Genomic DNA, 23,294 nt, shown 5'->3' with positions numbered 1-23,294 from the left:
TTTTTGTCCAACAGCTTAAGCTAACATTTAATACTTAAGCCATTGCTTATTAGTTTGAATTGTTTCAACAGTTTGCCCTTGCCTTTTTACTTCTCCTGAATCTTAATAATGTTACAGTTACTATTTAAATCATTTGCTTTACTTTTCGCTGACATTTCCTGATTTCAACCATTGTCCATTTCTTTTAGGGACAGATTTAACCATACTTTAACTATTAGCCATTTTTACAACTTACCCATAACCTTTAGAAAAGTCTAAGAGCTTGGAAAGAAAAACCTCTGGACTTCTTTAAATTCTTCAAGACGCTTTTCTTTCTAAGCTCCTTAGACTGACCTGGATGACTGAGAACCTTCACAGACAACCTTTAGAAAACTATTCAAATTCCCCATCATTTTATTTTCAGTTGCTAAATATTACTATACTGTTACAACAGGTCTTTCAGTTTCGACAGTTGGGCCATTACATTCACCAACTTTATTCATTTAGCCATACTTTCAACCGCCCATCTTTTCCTTTTAGCTGCTTAAATCATGTATATCATTAGATTATTTGTCCATTACTGGCAGCTAATAGTTAGAAAAGAAGCTAACTTTACAAGTACTCTAACGTTTGATGCTAATTTTGACATTCACAGCCCAGTTGTCTTCTCTCTTCAGGTGGCTATCCTCCTTTATGTTGCTGACCTAATTGTCCGTTTGATGTGGAGACGGAGTCTGGACCCTGACAACTTCTCCATCCCGTACCTGACTGCCCTGGGAGACCTGCTCGGCACTGGTTTCCTGGCTCTCTGTTTCCGCTGCGTGTCAGTGGTTCAAAGCCTGGGTCTATAAACTGATTTTTTTTTTCCATTAAGAACTGAACTCTTAGCCTGCCACCATCATATTGAACCCGATTTTGTTGCATTAACAAAAATGCTTTTGATTGGACAATAAAGCATTTTTTGGATCTTTCCAACTGCGCCTGAGAAATCCGTATTTGTCACAAATTCAAACCTTTACACTGATGGGAGGTACAGCACTGGTGACATCCACCCATTTACATCCATCCATCTGGATAGGTTATTCTGCTTGGACACATCCACTTTAAGCCTAGCAAACAATCAATCTTTTTTTTTTATTTTTGCCTAGCCAGAATGATGTCCTTCATTTTGAATTAATGTTGACTGTCATTCCTCTGTTTCTTGGTCCTTATGTGGTTACCCTGCGTGGAATATGTAGCAACTTATCATAGTGGCATGACGGCAAGATTTTGTTTTGTCTTTTTAAATCTAAGGGATAGAACAGACTTAAAGCAGCCCGTGTTTGGGTGCACTGCACTATGCATTGATTTTGGAGGATAGAGAGGATGATATATGTCACCGTATAAATGACATATGTCATACACTAACTCAGCAGTCCCCAAACCCCGGGCCACCGACTGGAATCGTTCGGTACAGGCCACGTGAGTTGAGGCTAAGGTGTGAAATGTATTGTTAACTCAGTGTCCCTGGGTCTTTTCCCATGTTTTAATTGTGAGACTTATTTTCAAAGAAATATTTATGTGTTACCATAGCGACCAGAGAGCATTAAGGGGCAGAGAGGAGGATGTTACTCTCAATGTTGTTGGCCCATTTCAGGAGGATGCTGCTAATAAAGTTACACAATTACACAGTGAATTCGCGTTTATTATTATATTTACAAAATACCACCGTTTTTATCTTGGTCATATTATTTTATTTTGTTGTATTTATCCGCGACACCTTAAAGGCCGATCCGTGAAAACATTGTCTGACACTAAACTGGTCCGTGGCACCAAAAAGGTTGGGGACTGCTGCACTAACTGGAATATAAAGTAATGGGGAATGTTCTCATGATAACCTTCTTATCTTTATCATAATCCACAGAATGTACTTTACAAGGATTCTAACAACCAAAATAGACACCAGTCTTTGTGCGGATTTATAATGTTGAGATACTGAGACAGATGGACGGACAGAAATAATAACTGTTAAATGTTTGACATCTGTAAATGAATTTTTTTCTCTTGTCCACAGTGCACAGCGCTCTCCTGAATATCTAATGTTCAGATTATGTAGAGCTTCTTGTTGGACATTCACTAGATAAATGTACAGTATCGTTAGCGTGCACATTAGGTCAATAAGCTAATGATTACGAGAAAGGAGATTGTTGTTCAGATTTCACATCATACTAGAAATTGTTAAAAATGTGTTTCTAAACACTGAAGTGTGAAAATGTGTGTGCACCTCTCACCTTGTGCGTCACGATCTCAATGTTCAGAAAGCGTTCTGCAATATTTTGATAGTTGTGAACTTTGTGCTGCCACTTGATGATTTTAAAAAACCAGACAGCTGCCTCTGGAATTCTCTCGCTACTTGATATTACATCCCTTTAATGGAGGGTTAACAAAGCCTTACTATTCATAGTGATGTTTTTCAGAACCAGAAGACCTCATCATTACAGCAGTGAGTGCATACTTATTTTGTCTGTTATGGAAAGTCTTTGCACATATTGGATTTTAAGGTTTTAGCTCAGCTCTTGACCAAATCCAAAGCTTACCTTTAACCCCAGTTCTTGGTCATAGTCTGTCTTGATATCCTTGATTTTCTTTGTCTTGTCTTAAAACCCCAAAATAGTAGAGTTCAGAAATATCCCACTCTTGTGGACACGTTTAATCCACGCTGGTATAATTTGCATCTGGTGTCACATTCTGCCTGTGTTCACTGTGCCCTTTTTTAATTCACGTAACAGTTAAAGTCATGTTTAAGCTGCTTTATATTCAGACTTTGCACATTCAGATGTTCAATAAAACACAAAGGATAGAATCGGTAAAAGTTCATGACAGCATTTGGGTGACTAAATCAGACTGGCCCAAACTATGTCCTTGTCTTTCTGTTTGAGTTTACATGATGTTTCAAAATAACACTGAAACACGAATGTGTGTGTACATGCACTCATTAAACACAAGGAGAGTTTCTCATTTTTCACGTGCATGCACTTTTCGAGTAAACCTCAGACATAAATGCGTTTCTGTCAACAACCTGTCTTCTCAGTAAACATTTATGTGAGGTACTGCAGTGTTAATAGGTCTTTGCTAAAAGCTTTTATTGTAACACTGTTAAGCACTAGATGCATAAGAACAATAGACGTGTACTACTTGAATTCCAGGTTAGTCATCTGAGATTAGTGTATTAACTGTGATACTGTGAGATTTTAGACCACAGCTAAGATTGTGTTGTACCAGCACACAAGTGAGTCGTAACCAGTGTGGGTGAAGGGGCTGGATGATACAATTTAAAATTTGTCATTCGCATAACAATTAAGGTTAATATGACAGTTTTAGGAAATTAGTTATTTAGACTATTATGATTGTTTGACTGTGGATTGTCTGCTGTTTGAATTTTTGACAGTGATCCAAATTAGACGCACATTTAATTTAAAACTGTTAAAAGGAAAAGTTTAGTGTTTTAATAAATTTTTATTTTCAACTGCCATTTCTAAAAATGCAAGTAACTAAATTACTCTGAGTAAAATGTTTGGATAAGAAGGCCAATAAATGGATGTTGCTGGTAAAGCCAGAGTTGTTGTAGTAGTCCCCCCGCTTCATTCATGTTCACATGGACGACATATAAAATGATGTTCTTGTAGTCTACCGTAGGTGGCGTGATGTCTGCCAGGTTATAACACATTAGAGGGTATTTGCATTGGGCCTCACTTAAGGGTCACCCTATAACTACAAAATGTTCTGATCCAAAGTGGAGTCTCGCATACCTGCAGACCACTACACCAAATGGTTAAAAGAGAACAATCACAGATAAAAACATGGGAACATTACTTGAGCATTTAATTTGGTAATTTTATAAACATGGACCCAAGTTCTAGTGATGGCAATAACTTGTTCACAGTGCTGCCTTTTATCCCAGTTAAATAACTGGTTTCTCTGTATTGTGTGCAGTCTCTAGCATGAAAATGATTGCAGAAAGGTATATGGTACTGCACCAAAAACCTCCTTGAAATTGCTTTAGTCACTAGCAGATTGCTGCGGTCTTCAGTAAATTGTCCAGAAGATGCTGACTTTTAAAAACTATTCGACAGGTGGTAGTGAAACTGGGAAGACAGGGTTGTCCACTAGTCTCTAGGCTTGTGTGAGTGAGGCCTAAAAATCTACAAGCTATAAACAATGAAAACGAACATTAACTCCTAATTCAATACCTGCTAGCTATTAGCTCAACTTAGCTCACTGCTAAATGGCTTTTAATTGAGAGTGGTCAGTCTTTGCATCTAGCTTTTTGCAAGAAAGCAAACATCTATTTTATTTCTTTGTTTAGTGTATCATCCAGCCCTATTGGACAGTATGGAGTGCAACTGGAACAAAAACATCTGACTGCAAACTTGCACTGTGTTTTATTAGTAGTCTGAAGTTGCCTTGAAAGCAAAAATGTCAACCATGTTGTAACTAAAATCTCGTCTACAAGCATCTCAATGTTAAAAAAAAAACAATCTGTATTTAAATGTTGCAACAGTTCTTTGTCTTTTGCTTTACCTTTGTCAGAGCTTGTACTGTACTTCAGTGTTGACACTGCCACGTTATGACGTTAGGGCCTTTTTAAAGCGCCTTTATTTTCTAGCTGTGTTCAGTTCTTCAAGCTTCCATACCTACACTGTGCTGTCTTATGTGTCTGGAGATTAAAGCAAAATTGTTGGTGAGTGTTAATGTGACTTTGTGGCTATGAACAGTTCTATTTTAATAAAAAAACTAACAGACTAGTTTCCGATTGTCTGTGGCATTATCATACAAATAAGAAAAAAAAAAAAGTCCTGCTACTCGAGCATGTGTATGGTTTTTAAAGTTTGGGGCAGTTTTACTATTCCTACTGCTGAAAGTGTAAAGAATGCACGAACAGTGATTTTTGCACGAGTTGCAAAAAAAACACACAAAATACAGTTTCTGCACAGCTGTGTTCAAATGGCGTTCAACTATATGACAACTGTCATAATAATAAAGCAGACACACACAGTGCTGTCATTGTGGGTTTATATTTTTTTTTAAAACTTCAAGGTAACCAGTCATTCACTATCACATCAGCAAGTGCACTACAGTTATCAGATTCACAGCTTGGTGTCACAAGTGCATGAGAGATTCTTTCAGATTGTGCTCTGTTTGCCGTTTCACAATGACTCACCATGACAAAGATCTGACTCAAAGAACATTTCTACAGAAAATGGTTTCTTTGGCTAGCTGTGTCCCACACAGCAGCGTCAGGGCATCTGAGATGAAAACTTAGCAGATTCTAAATTAAAAGGTGAAACATACATTTTGTGCAGTAGATCATAAAACAGAAGAAAAAAATAAAGTGTGTAATCAGGTTGCAGCTTCTTACAAATTACGACTTAAATTACAAACTGCTATGCAGGAAAGCATTGGAAAGGAACACCCTGTAATCCATGGCTGGAATAGAAAAATAAAATATGGCACAAAATTAAGGCTTGAATAAAGACACAGCTTTTAACACGTACTAATATTGCACTTTTCAAAGCGTAATTACAGGAAAATAATAAGAAAGGTTGGCACGTGTCTGACTAAATTAAACATACTTTATAAAAGAAACAGAAGGATGTGCAGATAAGAATAAACAGCCAAAGCTTCAGTGTACACTGAGCAAACCGTGGGTGTGTTTTTTATGGAAACGTTCGTGTCTGTTGTTTTGAGATCATGTCTCAAATATCTTCAAAGACTAAGTAATCCCAGCTCTTAATCTTGATAAACTGTGTAGCACTGAGATATTCAGATTATTGTAAGGAATCAAAGCACTGTTTGGTTTGATTTCAGTTTATTCGTCTAAGAGAAATCCAAATCTCTTATCTTGTGCCCAATTATTGTTGGTTAAAGGCACCTTGAAATGCCTTTGGGAGTTATTTTTAAAGCATAATCTAATCTTCCTATAATTTAAGTGGATGCTGGGATATAAAAAGATATGTATGATACAAACTGTCTCTCACTTATGGTGCTTGCAAGGAAATATCTGAGGTAATATGAATTTTAAACAAGTTATTTTTATCTTTGGCAAATATTTCAAGTCCATCTTAAATGCATATTTTGTCTTCAAAGAGTTAATGAAGGTCAAACAGTGTATTGATCATATTTACTGAACGAGGCCTGTTTGGTGACCGTAGTTGGATTAAACCTTGGTGTGCTTGCCTACAGCCCAACAAGGGGAGCTCTGACCAGGGCTAGTCCTGGGCTGGACGCAGCCCTGACCACAGCTATGTGGTTGTTTGTTCAGCCTACCTGCTCAGAGCTAAATACAGGCACACGATAGATGAGGGACGGCAACACACTTTTACTGGAATGAGGGAGCGTCTACGACTGGAAATCACTCTGGGATCTGTGGGAGCCGGTGTGAACAAGAACTGCGAGATTTGTGCAGTTTTAAAGCAGGAGGCTGATGTGGTACGCTCTGACGGTTTTCTGTTATAGCATCGGTTAATGTGCAAAAGCTGACACGGCAAAAAGATATTGACTCTGAAAGAGAAAAGCTTTTTGTTCTTTAAGAAAAGAAAATCATTTCCTCTGGGGAAAAAAATGAGCCCGACATCCTTGCTTTCCAAAACAATAAATACTGACATAAATAAAGGCCTTCCTAAGAGACGGCAACACTGTGCTCAGTTTCACAGTCAGCACATTTACCTGTGAGAAGAGAACCTGCTCCTCTCAAGTTTCATTTCTGGCTCACTACCTCTCAGAAGATGCAAAAACAAAGAAAAGAAATCTGTAGTGAGAGCTGCAGAAAAATGCTGATGAGGCACATTTCACCAGCTCTACAACACTCAAACTAAAGTCAAAGCAAGGCTTGCTAAATTTGATGAAGCAAAACTTTGGCAAGAAATTGCAACAAACACAAAAAGGATCTGTTTGTAAAGAGATGATGTGTCACCTGCAGTCTGCTGTGCTAAAGACAAACTCCATCCTCACTCAGTAGATCACAGCACACACACCATCTGTCTTCTTCTTAGGCAGTTTTTAGTTTCACTTACTGAAACCAGAAAATCCAGTCACTCTCCATAGCCATTAACTGTTTTCCTTGGAGAGTCCCAGTGTCAAGTCTCTGCTTGTGGTGGACCACTCCGAGGCAGGGAGCGACACAAAAGTGCCTGAAAGGACAAGTGATGCTCATCAAGTCCTGAGATACTCTGGTGTGGAGTAGTTGAAGAGCATGAAGTCCATGCGATACAGGTTGAACAGTTTTTTCTGATAGAAAGGACTGATGTGCTTAAAGTAACGCCCCGCCATGTGGCCATCTGTCCTGGTCGTCTTGCCGGACGTTGGAAATTGAAGCGTCCCCTCCACTCCGGCCAATCTGAGCACGGCCTGAGCATCGGGCTCCAGAGTCTCGTATTTCCCCACCACGTCGTAGTGGATCAGGCAGGGGTGGCAGAGGGAGTGCACCCGCTCCCAGTGCTCGTTGAAAGGTTCCTCCCGTTGCGTCCGAGGGTCCACAAGATACTGGACAAACTCAGGGAAAGTCACATCATCTCCTTTCTCGAGGGCTTCTGGCTTGGCGTTGGGCCTGTGTCGGCGGATGATTTTAGTTCCGTAGCGTTTGTGGAAGGCAGTGTTGTACCTGCGCGTGAATTTGTTTCTGTAGGCTGACACCAGCCGCTCAAAGGGCTCCCGCACAAAGATGAACTTGAGGTAGCTGCGAAGGCGCTGGTTGATCTCCGTGACCGAGAACTCCGAAAGCGTGCGGAGGTTACCTGCGACGTGGGCCTCATTAGCGGGGATGGCGAGGGGGTCGGTGTAGCGGCCGTCGCTGGTGAGGACCATGAGGACACGCTTCCAGTTAGTGCAGGCTACCTGCAAGTCAGAAAAGGAAACACCTGTGAAATAAAAACATGCACCTGTCTCCCTCTATCATCATCCATTCCTCTCACATTCTCTCAAACCTCTTTCATTTCATCTGTAAGTGCTTACCAACCTTGGGTACATAGCAGTAAATAAGGCCGTGCATGTCGTCAACAATGAGGTGTTTGAGATCCTCGGGCGAGAGCACGCGGCGCTTCCTCGTGTGGCTCAGACATGCCTGCTCCAGCAGCTCCCTGCGGCCTTGGAGGGACTTGTGAGCTGCCAACAGCTCCAGCTGCTTGTGATGAGGACGATGCAGAGAGAGAAAGAGAGGCACAAACAACTTTCAACAAAAGCCCTTTAAAAACTGCTGAAGGCCAGCTGTCAGTACAGAGTTTAACTCCTTCAAGGATTTTTGAATGTTTGAATGTTAATAAGCAGCTTGATACAAATTTAAAGTGTTTTAACTAAATGCAGCATCTCGTCAGAGACTGGAAGCCTGAGCCTAAGTGTTCATTTTGCATTATGTTTAATAGTACAGTGTGTTAAGTACTGAGCTTTAGATGTTGCAGTTAGTACAGTCTGTACAGTGAAAGTGAAACTTGTTACCTACTAGCTGTAGCCTTCAAGTCACACTATGTGTGTGCGATTGTGTGTGTGCGTGTGTGTGTGGTGGGACAATATGTGCCATTGCTCTCACCTGGTCTCCATTATAAAGTGTCTGCAGCGGACTTGTCCTGCTTTTCCCTGGTCTGGTGACAGCCTTCAAAGCAGCTTCTGCTTTTAAACAACAAACGTGTTTTACTAAAATGGACACTGAAACCTCTGAGACGTGAAGTGGACAAAACTGATCATCTCGCTGATCACATACTTCACATAAAACGAGCGCCTCTGCTCCCAGTGGTGCCTTAAACCTGCACTAAATAATATTCAGCATTGAGAAAACTCATTTGGGTGCAAAACAAAGAATGACTGTGTAGAAGTGTATGTGGAAACAGCCTGTGAAAGCTCTCTTTTGGGTGATCTGAGTAAAGTATTTCCTGACTGAATTTTAATGGAGGACGTTCATTTCTGCCTCTGCAGAGTCACAAAGGAGGACAAAGCAGTGAGCGCTTCAAAGCATTAACGGCTATGAGTACTGAAAAGTGCGTTAATGTTGCTTAACACTCCCCGAGGCTGTGGTCTCTCCTAGCTCCACCACGCAACAGAAATTGTCCAAATAAGCAATGAAGCCTAGAAAAAATGCCAAAGCCTTTGATTATAAACTCCAAACTCACCATACACCGCTCTGATAAATGCACTGGAACGAACCCAATCCATGAAGGTCCTGCCCCATAACCCACAGGACCCGCTCTGCACCACAGGACACCTCCAGAGGTCCTGCATTCATTCTGATGGATCAGAGTTGTTCTGCAGCAAGTCTGCTGCATGGTGTGTCATATATCCACAACCACTGATTTAAGTGTAACCACTTCACTGTTATTTTTTCAAAATTCGGTCTGCATGTAGGTGACTAATGAGAAACAGCGTCTCATACATTTGCACAAGTTTAAATTTCGCCGTAAAGATGTCCAAATGGAGTTACGGACAGAGCCAACTTTCCACCCATCTGCTGGTCCCGTTCAGTCATGACGTGATCTCCCACCATTCATTTATACTGTAGATTCTATAAAACTCCAACACCTACATTATTAACACATCTCTTTTAGCCTCTCTTTGCTTTAAGAAGACCTTTACCTGCTCACAAACACACACAACAGTTAGCTGTGGACGCGAATGATGTTAGGCTGAACTGGACGATCTGCGAGAGTCTAGATACTTGTGCCCTTCCTCCTTCTTCAGCCTCTGTAAACACATCTGTCTTCTTCTTCCATTCCTCTATGCCACCCTCCACACCCCCCTCCCTGCAAACACAGTGTTAGTGTTTAGGTCTGCAGCTAATGGCACTAAAGTGAGAACAGAAATTTGTTTTGCACATGTGGTTAAATGATGCAGAGGGCTGCTTTATATCAGGCACAACGCCAGAGTAAGACAGAGGTAAGTAGATGTGGGAAGTGTGCTTTATGCAGTTTAGCATTTTGGGGGGAGGGGTGTCTCCATACCATCATATGGAAAGAATATTAAGCAGCAAGGTGAATGGCTATGCTGTAAGTATGGAATCCAGATGGAGACGGAGGCCATTTTCCTCCTACTGTGTCTCTTCTTTTCTGCTGAACTACATCAAACAAATAAAACCGAACCCCTGCTGTTCTAAAATATTTAAAAACCCATCAGCTGTGCATTCTGTTCTGACAAAAACACTGTCACATGTTCCAGATTGACACGAAGCTGTAAATCATAACTGCTTCCTTCCATTTTGAGGAAGAAGCAAACACAAAAAGGAGAACAAATGGTGACAGAGCAAATGTGTAATGTGCACTCACACGACAAGAAGACGGCGTATCTCAAGTCAAGGCAGGCAGAGGCTGTGGAGACACAACCTCTGCCTGGGCCACAGCCTCTCTGCGTGAGCTCACATGAACCATCAAAATCCTCCACTTCCTCTGGGTAATCTGTGCCACATCATCAGCAACACGCACAGATAGACATCAAGTCTTCCTGGACTCACTGGATACATAACAAAAATCCACACAAGGCCAAAAAAAAGAACATGTCCTTTCTGATATGATTTTGTCTAAACCAGTAAAGATGTTTTTTGTCAGCACTCAGGCTAAAAGTCACACTAACTGCAAAGTGGCATCCTGTAGATGTGAAACACTAAGGCATAGGTGTCAAACTCTGGCCCGCCTAATTACATTTGGCCTGAGAAGCCATACCAAATTACTATTAGAGCTGGCCTACTGGTATTATACAGCTAATATATATATTGTTTAGTATTAAGCTTTGCTTGTTCCATAATCAGTTTTTCAGCAAAACGTGTTTGAGTCCATAAGAAAAGATTCATTCTTATATCTGGAGGAATAAATATATTTCAATAAATATTAACGTTAGCCCGCGACTTTGTTCCAGTTTTGAATTTTGGCCCACCGTGTATTTGAGTTTGACACCCCTGCACTAAGGCTTTAAAATAAGACGGCAACTTCGAGAGGTTTCTAATTAAAATACATGAGGCATGTGAGCTCTCAGTCTACAGCACAGGTCCACAATTATTAAGCAGACAAGCCTTTAGCAAACCCAGGACACTTCCTCAGGAAGCTGGAAAGTAGGTCAAGAGACACTTGTGGAGGGTTTGTTAATAGTTTACTGTCTGTTTTGAGCATAAACGCTACATGGACATGAAATGTTTGGGTTTTCTATCCATGCCAAAGTCACGAGGAAAGCTCAGGAAATGGCAAATATAGGCCACAATCCACTATAAACAACTGGATCATCAGCTCCACTCAAAACATGACACAAGTGTCTGAGGAGATGCACTCAGTGAGACTGAAAGCAGGGAAAGGGGAAACTAGCATGGCCATAAATGGCAGTAGTATGCAATAGGCACTCTCAAGCCTACACTCTGTTGCTGACACAGACACAGTCACTGTCTGATGATGAAATTTATGTCACACAAGCCCAAGTGGACTCGTGGATGTGGAAACTAAAAACCCACTTCACACTGTGCTCAAGTGAGACAACAGCAAATAACTCAGTTAAATAATGTTAATGTGTGTTTTATTATTTCAATAAAACACACATGACCTTTTTATATCACCTTTTTTAGATTACCTTTTTATAATAATTTTGTATTTATTTAAAAATATTAGGCAATCAACATTCAGTGGACTCTGATGCTGCCATACACACACCTGAATGATTACTGGTCTCAGAGCAAGGAGCATAGCTATTATAATTTAACACTGGTATTAGATCACTGCTCACATATCTACTCAGAAAAACACACTTAGCAGATATCCACAGTCAAGGTATCACTATCATGGCAGAACTGGAAATGTCAGATATCTGAATATCAAATTATAAAACTTTTAGCTGGGCTACAGGCTGTGAGTCAGTCAGTCAGTGTTGAATGTTTAAAGAGCTACTCGATGGATAATCGTGACATGTTGTATAAATCATTGTGGATCCCATAAATCTATTCACCAGCCTGTCAAACACAGGACTCGGGCTGTTATTTATTTCCTCTTCGTGCCAAGGACGCATTTGTTTCTTGATTCTTTTTCTATTATTAAGACAGACTCTTAATATTCACTGACTGCCAAATTGATGTGAACAGATAAACCCCGGTCACTGCTATCTCTGCAGCCAAAAAATATCATTTCCCTCAATACGTTAGTTTGTTTTTGTGGTTTGCAGCTGATAAGCACAGTTGCAATATCTAAGTCAAGTTTGTAGTCAACAAGACACATACTTTACTTGCATTACTTCTAAATATGGGTGTATACGGTCCAGTGGTGTGTATTACCAATACAAATGGCTCTAAATCGTTCAATCACAAATTCCTCTATCAGGCCAACTTTTCTGATATTTTATAATACATCACATGACCACGAATACATCTGTGGTTACTATGCTCTGATCATTGTGAAGCTTAGTTTCTTTTTTTCTTTTTTTATGTGTATGTGTGTGTAGAGTGTTCTATCACATCCACCAGAAAACCACCACTTCCTCTCATATCAGGAAGTGACAACATACCCATAGCTGAAGAGGAGCAAAAGAGGCCCCAGTCTCATTACATGCAAAAAGCCCTTGTGGGACTTGGAATGACGGCTGTTTTGTCCCCACTCTACAAAGGCAAATCACAGCCCTGCTTTACTGGCAAAGAAGCTGCTTCCCCTTTTGGAAACCTGTTCACCTCTATGATCATAATGCATACAAGGCACAGAAAATTATGCTGCATCACTTGTACTGCATGGGTGTATAATTCAGCTTAATTGCACTTCAAAAGAAGGCCTATCTTTATTAGTTTCCATGAGCTGTAAGAAAGGGGAAATGTAATGTATTTTATGTGAAGTAAATAAAAGTTTGGCTCACCAGCAGCTGACAAAGGCAGGGCAGACTACAGCATTATCAAGACTAACGTGTCACCAGGCAGAGCCCGATTCACGGTGTCACAACATTCATGTGCTACAGACTGCAGATGTTGGTGATTACACAAACTAGATCTGGTAGTTTTACAATAAGTGACACTAGCGAGCTGGCAGCCGCTTTCCATTTTACTCTTATTCTTCTTACTTTTACTTGCACACCTCTTACAAACATTCAGCAGATGCACTGACTAACCAGTTCCTGTAAGTCATCACATCCTTTTTCACCTGAAAAACCTGAAAAATCTGATGTCTGACTTGAGGTTCGCTTGAAATTTATCTTCTCTGAAACAACATGTAGCGTGTAATGAACTGATCTATCTGAGACATCACTGCAGCTAACAGTCTGTCGATGCATCTGCCTTTATTATTTCTACACCTCTGCCCATCTGTGTTTCAGCACGGTTCATTCAGTGAAAACCTCACATCGTTCAAAATCCATCTCCAGCAACCGTCAGCTCGGCTTTGTCAGTATTCTTACACAAGAAGAAGCTGAACACGTCTGATTCATAATTACAGAGCAGCACAGTTGTGTAAAACATGTCAGATAAAGTGAGGCATACTTCAGTACAACTCCAGTTTGAACTAATTTTCTGTCTCCTGGTGAAACTGTTGAGAAAATGTTCAGACGCTAAGATGACAATGTGTTTTTTATAAACTCGAACAGTTCATAAAAAACACAATTTAAGGTTTGGGTACACGCACTGCTGCCACAAACAGAATCCAATCCTGTGTGAACCTCTGCATTTATCACCAGTGCACTCCGGTCTCTTACACAGATCTAAATGTTACAAACACATGAGCGCTAAAAAGCTAAAAACATAGCACCAATGCTATTTTTGCAGTTTAAGCTGACTATAAATAACTTCATCTTTATGTACTTAAGACACTAGCCTTATTAACCATATTAACACCTTTTACATTACAATACTAACACAGTACAAACTGCCAACAGGTGTAGCACATGGTGTGATGTGCTCTCTAATGAGCTGTTGGCTCTGTTGGAGACCTTAAAGACATCACTTGTTGCGTCATAGCAGCTGCACTGTTATCAGTGTCAGTGGCTAGTGATAAGTGGCGGTGTGCACACATGCAAATGAAGAGTGTACTTAGTTTATTGGATTAAGCTACATGTATAAATAGATATGCACAGGTTGTGTCTGTATATGTGTTTAATGACAAAGGTTTACAGTGGGTGTCTACAATATGTTTAGGTGAAAAACAATCCCCACCGTCTGTGATGGGTGAGATGACAGAGTGGGCCCTGATGATGCTGTTTAGAGCTTTGATGAGGAATCCATCACTGTCACAAGACCCAGAGAGGATTCGGCCTGTGTGGAGCATCAATGATGGCTGTCAAAACAGCCTTCAAAACTCTGTCATTCATGGCTGACAGTTTGCTTTTTCACATTCGGTGAATTCAGTTTCCTGTGTGTGGTGGCAGCTATAACAGTCCACTCCAGACTTAAAACGTAAATCAGAACAGCTCATATTGTTCAGATGCCACGGGCACATCACTGTTGAGCAGACAGTTTGCTATTGTCTCCCATAGCTAGGGAACACAGACACAGAGGCTTTACCACCCTACAGCAGGAAAAGTTGCATACAGCTGTCAAGCAAATGAAGTGGAATAAAACTGGCGAGGGTGAATGCAGAGCAAACAGCACTGTGAGCGGAGAAAATATTCATGTTCAGAAATGATGATTCTAGCAAATCCCATGACAAAAAAAATCAAAACCCTATATGAACTATGGCAGGACGACTGACGTGGCCACACAAAATGATGCTTTGCATCTTTTAATTGGACCAAACTGTAAATTTTACGCTGATGAAAGAAAATGGTTTCCTGTGTCAAACTGAAAGAGCACAAAACCTTTTAAATTAGCGCAGCCACAGAAGCAGTTCAAAGCACTTTTAAAGGTGACACATGTACTCCGGGTTTGACAACACACACGTTTAGATGCTCAAAGGACACTTGCATAGTGACACTGAGGCAGCTCAGCTGGGTCAGAGCAGCCACATGAAAGAAGAACGAGTGACAAAAGATTCAATTCTATTTTTGTACAAACAGTGATGTGTTTGATCAAAAAGGCCGGGTGGAAACAGGTTACGTCAGGGAAATTTCAACAGTGTCACAAATCTTTTTGTTTGACTTTTGGGGGAGAGCTAACAGTAAAATATAAGTGGGAATGGTAATGTTGCTTCTGGAACCAATCAAACCAATTTACTGTTCACACTTTAAAGTGGAATGATGAATATAGACTTCCTCTGCCTAACAGATCTTGGTGAGATTGCTCACTGAGTGATATTCCAGACCGTGTATGTTAGCACAAGTATTTCAAATTCATTTCTGGATTCAACAGGGAGTCAATGAAGAGAAGAAGTATGAGATATATGATCTCTTTCTACTCCCTGTCCGTACTCTCACTGCTCCATTCTGGATCAACTGAAGGCTTTTTCAGAAACTTTTAGACCAACCTGATAACAATAGCAAAGTAATGAATGTAGGAACAAGCATCACTCTGAGTGAGGATGTTTCTAAAAGTGACCCCAAGGTTCCTCACAGTTTTACTAGAGGCCAACCCAATGCAATCTAGAGTAAGTATCTTAAATGTTGCTTATTTTCTTTAAAAATTATATCATATTCAATTTTGTGTCCCTTCATATTAATCTCCTGGTTGTCCAAGCATCCCCCTGCAGTGGTTGCATGGACACTGCATGTTGTCAATCTAAACTGCCTGACCATAGTTCACTGCTGATCGAAAATTAGACACACAATATATTCATTGATGTCAAAGGGTCAGTCATAACATATCACTAAGCCTCTTGTAATATACATCACAATCTCATTTCAGTCAAATTCCTAACTAAGTGAGCATTTAATGGCGTAACACATGACATGACTTGGGTAAATGAGTTCATAAGACCACTCTGGACAGGACTTTGTGTTACTTTCTTAAACTCCAAACCGAGGGTGTTGTTTTAGGAAGTCAGACAATAGAACCACAACAATTATATGCACCATGCTTCCTGTCGCTGCTGGGACTACTGTACTGTACTTTCTTGAATCATGTGGTTGGAACAAAGTTGGAAATAAGTCTTTGGGTTGACAAACACAGGACAGAGCACTGGAGGAGCAGTCGGCAGCAGCACATGTGCTAATGTTTGGGCTGCTGCATACTGCATATTTAATGGTCGGGCATTGCACAGCTACAAGCATTTCACCCCCATGTCATACTGTGTATGGTTGTGTGTGTGTGACAAATAAAATTTGAATTTGAATTTGAATACTGGTTCATCAGGAGTGTAAGCGAGACAAAAGACAAAATGACAACCGAAAATGTGAACTTTGAGTGTTTAGATAATGTACAAGTCACACAACTGACCCATGCATGAGTGTCACCGCCCACTTCACTGAGACTATACTGCCTTTCATGAGCCCTCAGTAGATTCTCCCAAGGAGAATTCAGCAAATATGTCACTTTGGTTTATGTTCACCTTATGGAAATTGTCCTGAGGATACTGCAGAAAATTATCAATGTTTTTTAATTTGTGGGATTATTTCCCAACAATTTAAAACAGTTTGACTGCAGTTCAAAGGCAGTTTTTGTAATAATTGAAGTTTTTGCCAGAATTTAGATTTTAGTTCATTATACGTACCCATGGTATTTATTTAAATTTTCTTGTCCAGTGTTATAGTACATTTATCATGTTCAACTTCTGATAGAAAATATTTAAACCAAGATTCACCATATATTTTCCTAATCCCACTTAGGAGTCAAAAATGAAGCTTCAGGTTTGTCAGATGTAGTGATTTTAGTGATTCAATCTTCATCATGATACAAATGTATAGTACTGATTGAAATGACAAAAAAAATGATGACTTTTATCCATATTGCTCAGACCTGCCAATAATCTTGTATGCAGCTGTAGAGATCAAGTATTATTTTTGTACTGGGATGGCAAAGTGTTACAGAATTCAAAAGGCTGTGAGTGTGACGAAAACACCACAGTGAAGCAACACCAACCATACACAACTGTCCACACTGTTGACACTGATTACCTAATCCTTCACCAACAGTCACACTCTCTTATTGGAAGTGATTTCCACTGCAGCTAAGACCTGGTTACTCCCACAAGGAAGTTTGTCACTTGTAAGTCTTGGTTTTATTAGGGCATCATCCAGATCCAGCTTTGGTTTGATATGATAACCTTGGCTTAAGGTAACAAATGTATCTGCCTTTTGCTGTGATAAATGAATCAGTCTTTTGTGTGTAAGGCAGCATCAGACTCGACTTAAAAATTAATTTCCTAACTTAATAAAACTAGAAAAGCAAATAAATCCGACAGCATCAATTACTGGAACTTGAATTTATTAATAAGATAATAAATGACAAAAGGACAACAACAAATATATTACAAATAGTCTTTTCACAACTCTGTTAGACTGGCTGCTTACACATGCCACATGTGTGGCATGTGTGATAATCAATGGCATATTGTCTCACGTTAAAACACATGCCTGCAAGTGTTTTCAGAGCTGTGCTGTTATCAGCTGCTCCAAAAACGAAGGGAAAACGCAAAAATAGTGAGGCTAAATACAGAAGCTGTGTGGTTTGTTTCCTGACTGACATCCCACTTTGGCTCTATTATTGGTGATTTATTGATTTATTTCTGCAAAGGAATTCATTCCAAGGTATCACACAGCAGCTACCATTTCAGAGTGTAACATGTCAAACAGCCAGACAAACGGCATCTTTTCAGGAACTTTCAAACATCAAACAAATAAAACCTGGACAAAGAAAAGCACCTGCATTGTATTTTACGCAGCTGTAGCAAATATCCCAAATACTTTAATAAAAGTGATCCCAAGGTTCCTCACAGCCGCTCCTGCGCTGACACAGGAGTGGCGAGTCCGGCAACCAGGCTGTTTCATCTTTGCCGAAAGCACAGCATTGCAAATAAGAGCAGAACTTAAAGAATCAATCTCACCAGGCTAGTAACGATCCGATACCGATGACGACTTGGTGTCTATAAAATCGATATTTGGATCGATCCGCCTACCACTAGTGTAAAATGTATTAACACATCTAAATAGTTTTTTTGACTGGAGAAGAAGAGCATTATAGACAAGTTACAAATGAACCTTTGATGAATTATGGAATTAGTAATGTTAAAACGAAGAAGCTTTAAAAAAATAAAATAAAACATAGTGCATACTGTAAAAGGCTGAACCGCTCACTACCTGCATTTTAAAATTGACGTCATAGCTGGCTACAACAAAATAATAAATAAATTCAAAGAAATTATTGTAAAAACAGAAGAGTTAAAGTTTATCATTTTGTCCACATCTCCCGGCATCCAGCGTTCACACTGCTCAACCTCAGTTTTCAGCTCTTTACATCCTCAGCTCTGCTCTTCACACCTGAAACCATCTGATTCTACTGCTCTATTCTCAATTTCACTCTTTATTTGCTCGGATTAGTTCTCCACACTCAGAACTCTATTGCTCCCAAACAGCCAAGTGGCTGACCAGTGTATCTGCCACTGCTCAATATCCTATCTGCGACTCACATACTGCTAGCCCCTACTTTAATGATAACAGATGGCTAATGTGGCTAACAGGTAATTGCTAATAAACTGCTAATGTTAACGTGTGGCCAGGTTAAGCTTGCTTAACCTGCTAAAATAGAAGCTTTGCCTCTTTAAATTCCCCCTGCAGTACATGAACGTTAATTACTTCAGCTGTTAATGAAAAAAGAAGCCATGTGCAAGTCTGCCTGCAGTGGTTGCAATTTAATATTGTAATTGAATATTCATTTTAGTATCAAATTACTATTAATACCTGAGTACTGATTCTTTTAAACCCTAGTACTGGGTGTATGTTACTTTGTGCTTGTGCTTCAGTACAGATAAACTCAGTTAGCTTTCTGTTAGCTGTTTACAATTGTTTGTGTTTCTTCTGCTGTCTTACCTCAATTATCCAACATTTTCACACAGTTTAACTCCCAATAAATCTGTTCTTCGATACATATTATTAAGTCACAAAACAGAACAACTTTGAAACATGGCAAATTAACTACGGGGCAAAGCTGCTAACATATTTAAGCTCTTTCTCAACCCGTTGTTACACATCTGAAGTCTGTTTGTAATCATGACGTTGTCAAAAAAAACTCTACATTCACAAGTAGAGAAACTTAAAAAGAAGTACGATGATAACCTAATGCAGACTAAACACCTACACAACTGAGAAGGACAGTAGTAGGAGTAGACAGGAGTAGTGCTCAACTGGGGATCCAAGTGATCTGAGCAGATATGAAAATGTGACGTCAACAGAATGCATGCCACTGATTAGCTAGTCTCAATCAATGATTAAATTCAGTGATGATGAGAGCATGTCCTTCACAAAAATCCAAGTCTGACAAAAAGCCACCAATGAGCAGCAGGTACCATCACCTCGACGTCCTCCATTGTTTCGGCATTCGTGTCACATACAAATGACATCACTGGTATTTTGACCATGTTGCTATAACAACAACACACACATTAGGTGGTACTTGATTGTAATGGAAAATGTTGAGTTGAGCTGCATTATGTCAAGCCGAGAAGGTACCAGTGGAAAAGCCCTTATATGGAACTAACCTTCATTTTTAACAGGGACACGCTGTACACTGAAAGGGAGACCAAGAACATACTCAAACAAAAAAACAACTATACACAGACAAGGAACTGAAATGGAAACCAGCACAAAGATAAAACTATTAACTGATTTGTCAGAAATCACGGGGATGATCCAGGACACCATGACACACGACTTTATGGTCAGTGTAACTGCACCAAAGCCACAATGGAAATCCCATTAACTGTCTGCAACATTTGTGTTGATCATCACATTTTCAGGTCTTAAATCCATTTTTTTCTCTACTTAAGCATCTGCAGGAAAAACAGTTCTTTAAGGTTACTCATCACAAAATCCTTCGTGACACCAGGGCTTATGGAACGAGTTCTGGATAGAACCACAGATCTGAACTATGGAAAAATGCAATACCTTATAAATATATAAAGGGAGTAGGCTGAAAAGTATCTAAAGATGCTAAAGATTGTGCCCTGTTTCATTTCAGAACAATTTAAAGGAGAGCAGAAGCTAGGAATGGGAAAAAAAAGTAAATTAAACAACGCTTGGATCTCGGTTTTTAAATTCACGCTAAGTAGATGTTCTGCTCCAACCTGCTTTTCATGTGGTTTTCATTTGCTACTAGCGGGTTCTAATGCAGCCAAGCCTCAATGGGTCAACCAGTGAGGGTATATAATCTGTAGATGGAAGGGGGAGGTCAATGAAAGTGCTTTAATGTGCAGCTTGTGGAGTTGGCAACATGTGGTCTGTGTGTCTGCTACTGAAAGCTATAAAATGTGATTTCAAGGTTTTTTTGGTTTTTGTTTCAGGTGTGTGTTTTTTGATATTCAGGGGGGTGCATGTGATTATTTCTTTTGCCATTTCCTTAATATGTGCAGTGTTACCCTGAATACTGTTCAAAAACAAACAAAAACAATAAACAAAAAACCCCCACACCTACTGATGGAAAATCCTCTTGCACAAAAATATCGCTTACAGCTGATTTGTCTGGTTTCTGTGCTCTGCTGCTTTTTCTCTCCTTGACAAACCAATTTAAATATTTGTTCTTCCTCTTCTCTAAGCGCATGTGCTGCTTCACTTCAGTATGCATGGCAAGGCACAAACCCATCATCTGGACATCTCTTTCACCCCCTACTCCTCACCCTGGAGGTCTGCAGTCCTTTTTCTCTGTGCTGCCCAGCAAACAAAGGCAGAGGAGAGTAGAGGTAAAAGGAGGAGAGGAGGGTCACGGTGGAGGAATATGTATGTGTATACGTCTGTATGTTGTATGAATGTGTGTATATGTGTGTATATGTGTGTGTGTGTGTGTGGGGGGGGGGGGGGGGGGGGGCTACCACCTTTTCCATGTGAGCTTATTCACGCTTCATTATGCCACCGTTAAAACTTCACAGTTTTGCAAAATTGCCTGCCAAGGATGCACACTCTAGCAAGACCACAAGACCAAAAAGCACGAAGAGCTTTATAACTTATATTTTCCCCGCTATTAATTAGTCATTCGCTTGCCCTAAACCCTAAATCCAGTGTGTGTGCCTAATTATCTGTAGTTTCTTTCACTCGTTACACCAGCGTGTATTTTCCACGACTGCGAATGAGAAGAAGAGCTAGCTTAGCTAACGTCAATAAAGTGCGGACCCTCTGCTTTCTCCTTCCTTGTGATAACCACACAATATATCGTTTTATTTGCCGTATTTAAATACATTTGAAAAATGTTCGTTAAATAGTACCCGAATCGCGTGAGTGTATCACTGTTTCCCCAGTGAGTGGAATATATATGTGTGGGCTTACCTGGTTTAGTGATGCTCTGAAAGTACAGCACGAGAACGAACAGCGAGCCGAGGCACGTCGCCAGAAACAAGCGTCCTCCCCGAGGCATCTTCATCCTGAAGCCCGGCTCTGCTGACGGAGCCTCCGACCCCACGTCGCTGCCTCTACGCAGTTCATGCGAGACCGCCCGATGGCAGATACGAGACACTTGAAAGCGATATGGACCTAATCATTAATTACGGGAAGCAAACGCCCAACCAGAGAGAAACAACAGCGCAGTAATAAAGCCGTTAATTGTAACGTCACGGGTATAAATCCACTTCGCTCTGGTCGCTACTTAAAAAAACAAAACAACAACAACTATATTAATTTTAATGGCACTTTAGATAACACTGGAAATAATGTCATGTTGATATTACAGTCCCCCCAAAAGTTGTTAACAGCCCTGTTTCTTCTTAGCTCTATTTGCTACCCCCGCCTGTGGTGTGTAGAGTTTGTCGAAGCTACACAAACTTCTCCTCCGCCAAACTGGAGACCGGGCACCCTTGCCATGACGTCACACCCCCCTTCTCCTCACGCGTACTCTCCCACATCAATGCTGCATTCAGGGACAACAGGACAATTTGGTCATGATGGTTTTTTGAGTTAATGTAATGTAGTTATACTTGTCCCAGTATTGTGTATTGTATGAAAAGGAAGAAGTGTCATCCCACTGTTGTAAAAAAAAATAAAAGGCAGGCAGAAAAAAGTACAGTCGCATTAAACTTTATAGACTTTTTTTAATTAGCAGAATGTTTCTATTCGGCTTGCGAACAGCATTTGAAGGCAACATCTCACTACAGCCATGGCATGTCCTGTCTTTGACTACAACTAGTGTATAAATGGCAACAGTTCAATGAAGTATTTGGATAAAACAAGTAAAGCTTCAATGGGCTTTTTAGCAAAATAAAAAATCACTAAACTTACATAAATAAAAGAATACGTAAATGCTCAGATAATAAACATACAAAACAGATAGTGAAGAGGCTGAGTTGTATTTTGCCATCACTTCACCAGGAATAACAACTGTGTTATTAACTTCCTTGTAATTATTTCTTTTTTTTAATCCTCTTCTTGAACCTCAAGATTTGAATATCTAGAGTTCCGTAAATTGCAATTTTTGCACCAGTTTTTTTTTTCACACTCTAGTTAAACTTCCCTTCTGAACATACACATACTTTTTAACTGTCAGGCCTCGAGAAAGTAACTGAGTTCTAGTAATGCTTCAAATGTCATGTACAGTGTGTTGAGTGTTACAAGTTTTACAGGGGATATATTTTAAGTTAGTTACCTAGAGAATGGAGATAAAATCATCAAAAGAGAAAATAGAAACTGGGCTTGAGTCCACTAAACAAAACAGATTTTTATCAAAAGCATCCCTACAGAATGCTCATTTTCATTCCTGAACAAGATAAAAGGCCGATGTACACAAAAAAAGAGCACAGCAGTGTACCTTAGTAGTCCAAACAGCACACATCTATGGCAGGACCCACCCCGAACAAAGGCTAAAGACGTGGCAGACACTGAGGCAGTGAGGAGGTGCCAGGTCGGTGTGTGAGCAGTATAACCACTCGTGCTGCCACATTTGAGAATGCTGTAATTACCCACATGCCCATCATTAGGCCTACAATGTGCAGCGCCTCTTGGGTTTCTTGGAAACACTTGAGAGAGATCTGAGACTTGAGAATGAGAGAGGCATAGTTAAGAATGGTTTGGCAGATTATGTGGTTGTTTGGGGTCAATGTTAGCTTTTACCACTCAACTCTCTCCGATTCATGGTTTGCTGACCACCCACGAGGCTTGGGGTAGAGTTTCATCACCAGCCCACTAACTAGTACTGTGGTAAATGTCTGCTGCTTACAGCCAGAGCTTTTTTAGTTGGCCTGAGGAACACGTCTAGAACACCTTTATCATTCTCTAATTTAATCTTTAAAACTTCAATCTATTGTTTGTGGTCATGTATGGAGAAATTTGTTTTCCTGCAAGTGTTACCA

General features: G+C 40.2%; 2 protein-coding genes across 5 annotated transcripts in view; one reads left to right on the top strand and one right to left on the bottom strand.

The window, feature by feature from the left end:
* Positions 1–4,763, top strand: part of LOC102777709 (solute carrier family 41 member 1-like) — a 35,864-nt gene extending 31,101 nt beyond the window's left edge. The window contains exon 11 of the mRNA XM_087834340.1: positions 657–4,763. Coding sequence (XP_087690466.1) covers positions 657–830 — 174 coding nt within the window. The 3' untranslated portion in view covers positions 831–4,763. The remainder of the gene's footprint in view (positions 1–656) is intronic.
* Positions 4,764–5,017: 254 nt separating this feature from the next.
* LOC102778202 (carbohydrate sulfotransferase 11-like) lies at positions 5,018–21,792 on the bottom strand. Of its 4 annotated transcripts, none has more exons than XM_035905727.2 (4): positions 21,283–21,792; positions 8,540–8,619; positions 7,973–8,137; positions 5,018–7,851 (listed from the first exon to the last, which is right to left on the bottom strand). In XM_035905727.2, the coding sequence occupies exons 1-4, from the start codon at positions 21,374–21,376 to the stop codon at positions 7,171–7,173; spliced, it is 1,020 nt and encodes a 339-aa protein (XP_035761620.1). In that variant the 5' UTR covers positions 21,377–21,792; the 3' UTR covers positions 5,018–7,170. The 4 variants fall into 4 exon arrangements, with proteins under 4 accessions (XP_035761620.1, XP_006785333.1, XP_035761621.1 ...); XM_006785270.3 differs by having other exon boundaries at positions 7,973–8,134; XM_035905728.2 differs by having other exon boundaries at positions 8,540–8,616.
* Between the last annotated feature and the right edge of the window lie 1,502 nt (positions 21,793–23,294).

This window comes from Neolamprologus brichardi, chromosome 20 (assembly GCF_056152115.1).
Source record: "Neolamprologus brichardi isolate AB-2024 chromosome 20, ASM5615211v1, whole genome shotgun sequence".
Taxonomy (NCBI): Eukaryota; Metazoa; Chordata; class Actinopteri; order Cichliformes; family Cichlidae; genus Neolamprologus; species Neolamprologus brichardi.
The sequence above is the reverse complement of the archived record's forward strand: the minus strand, read 5'-3'. Positions and strand labels throughout refer to the sequence as shown.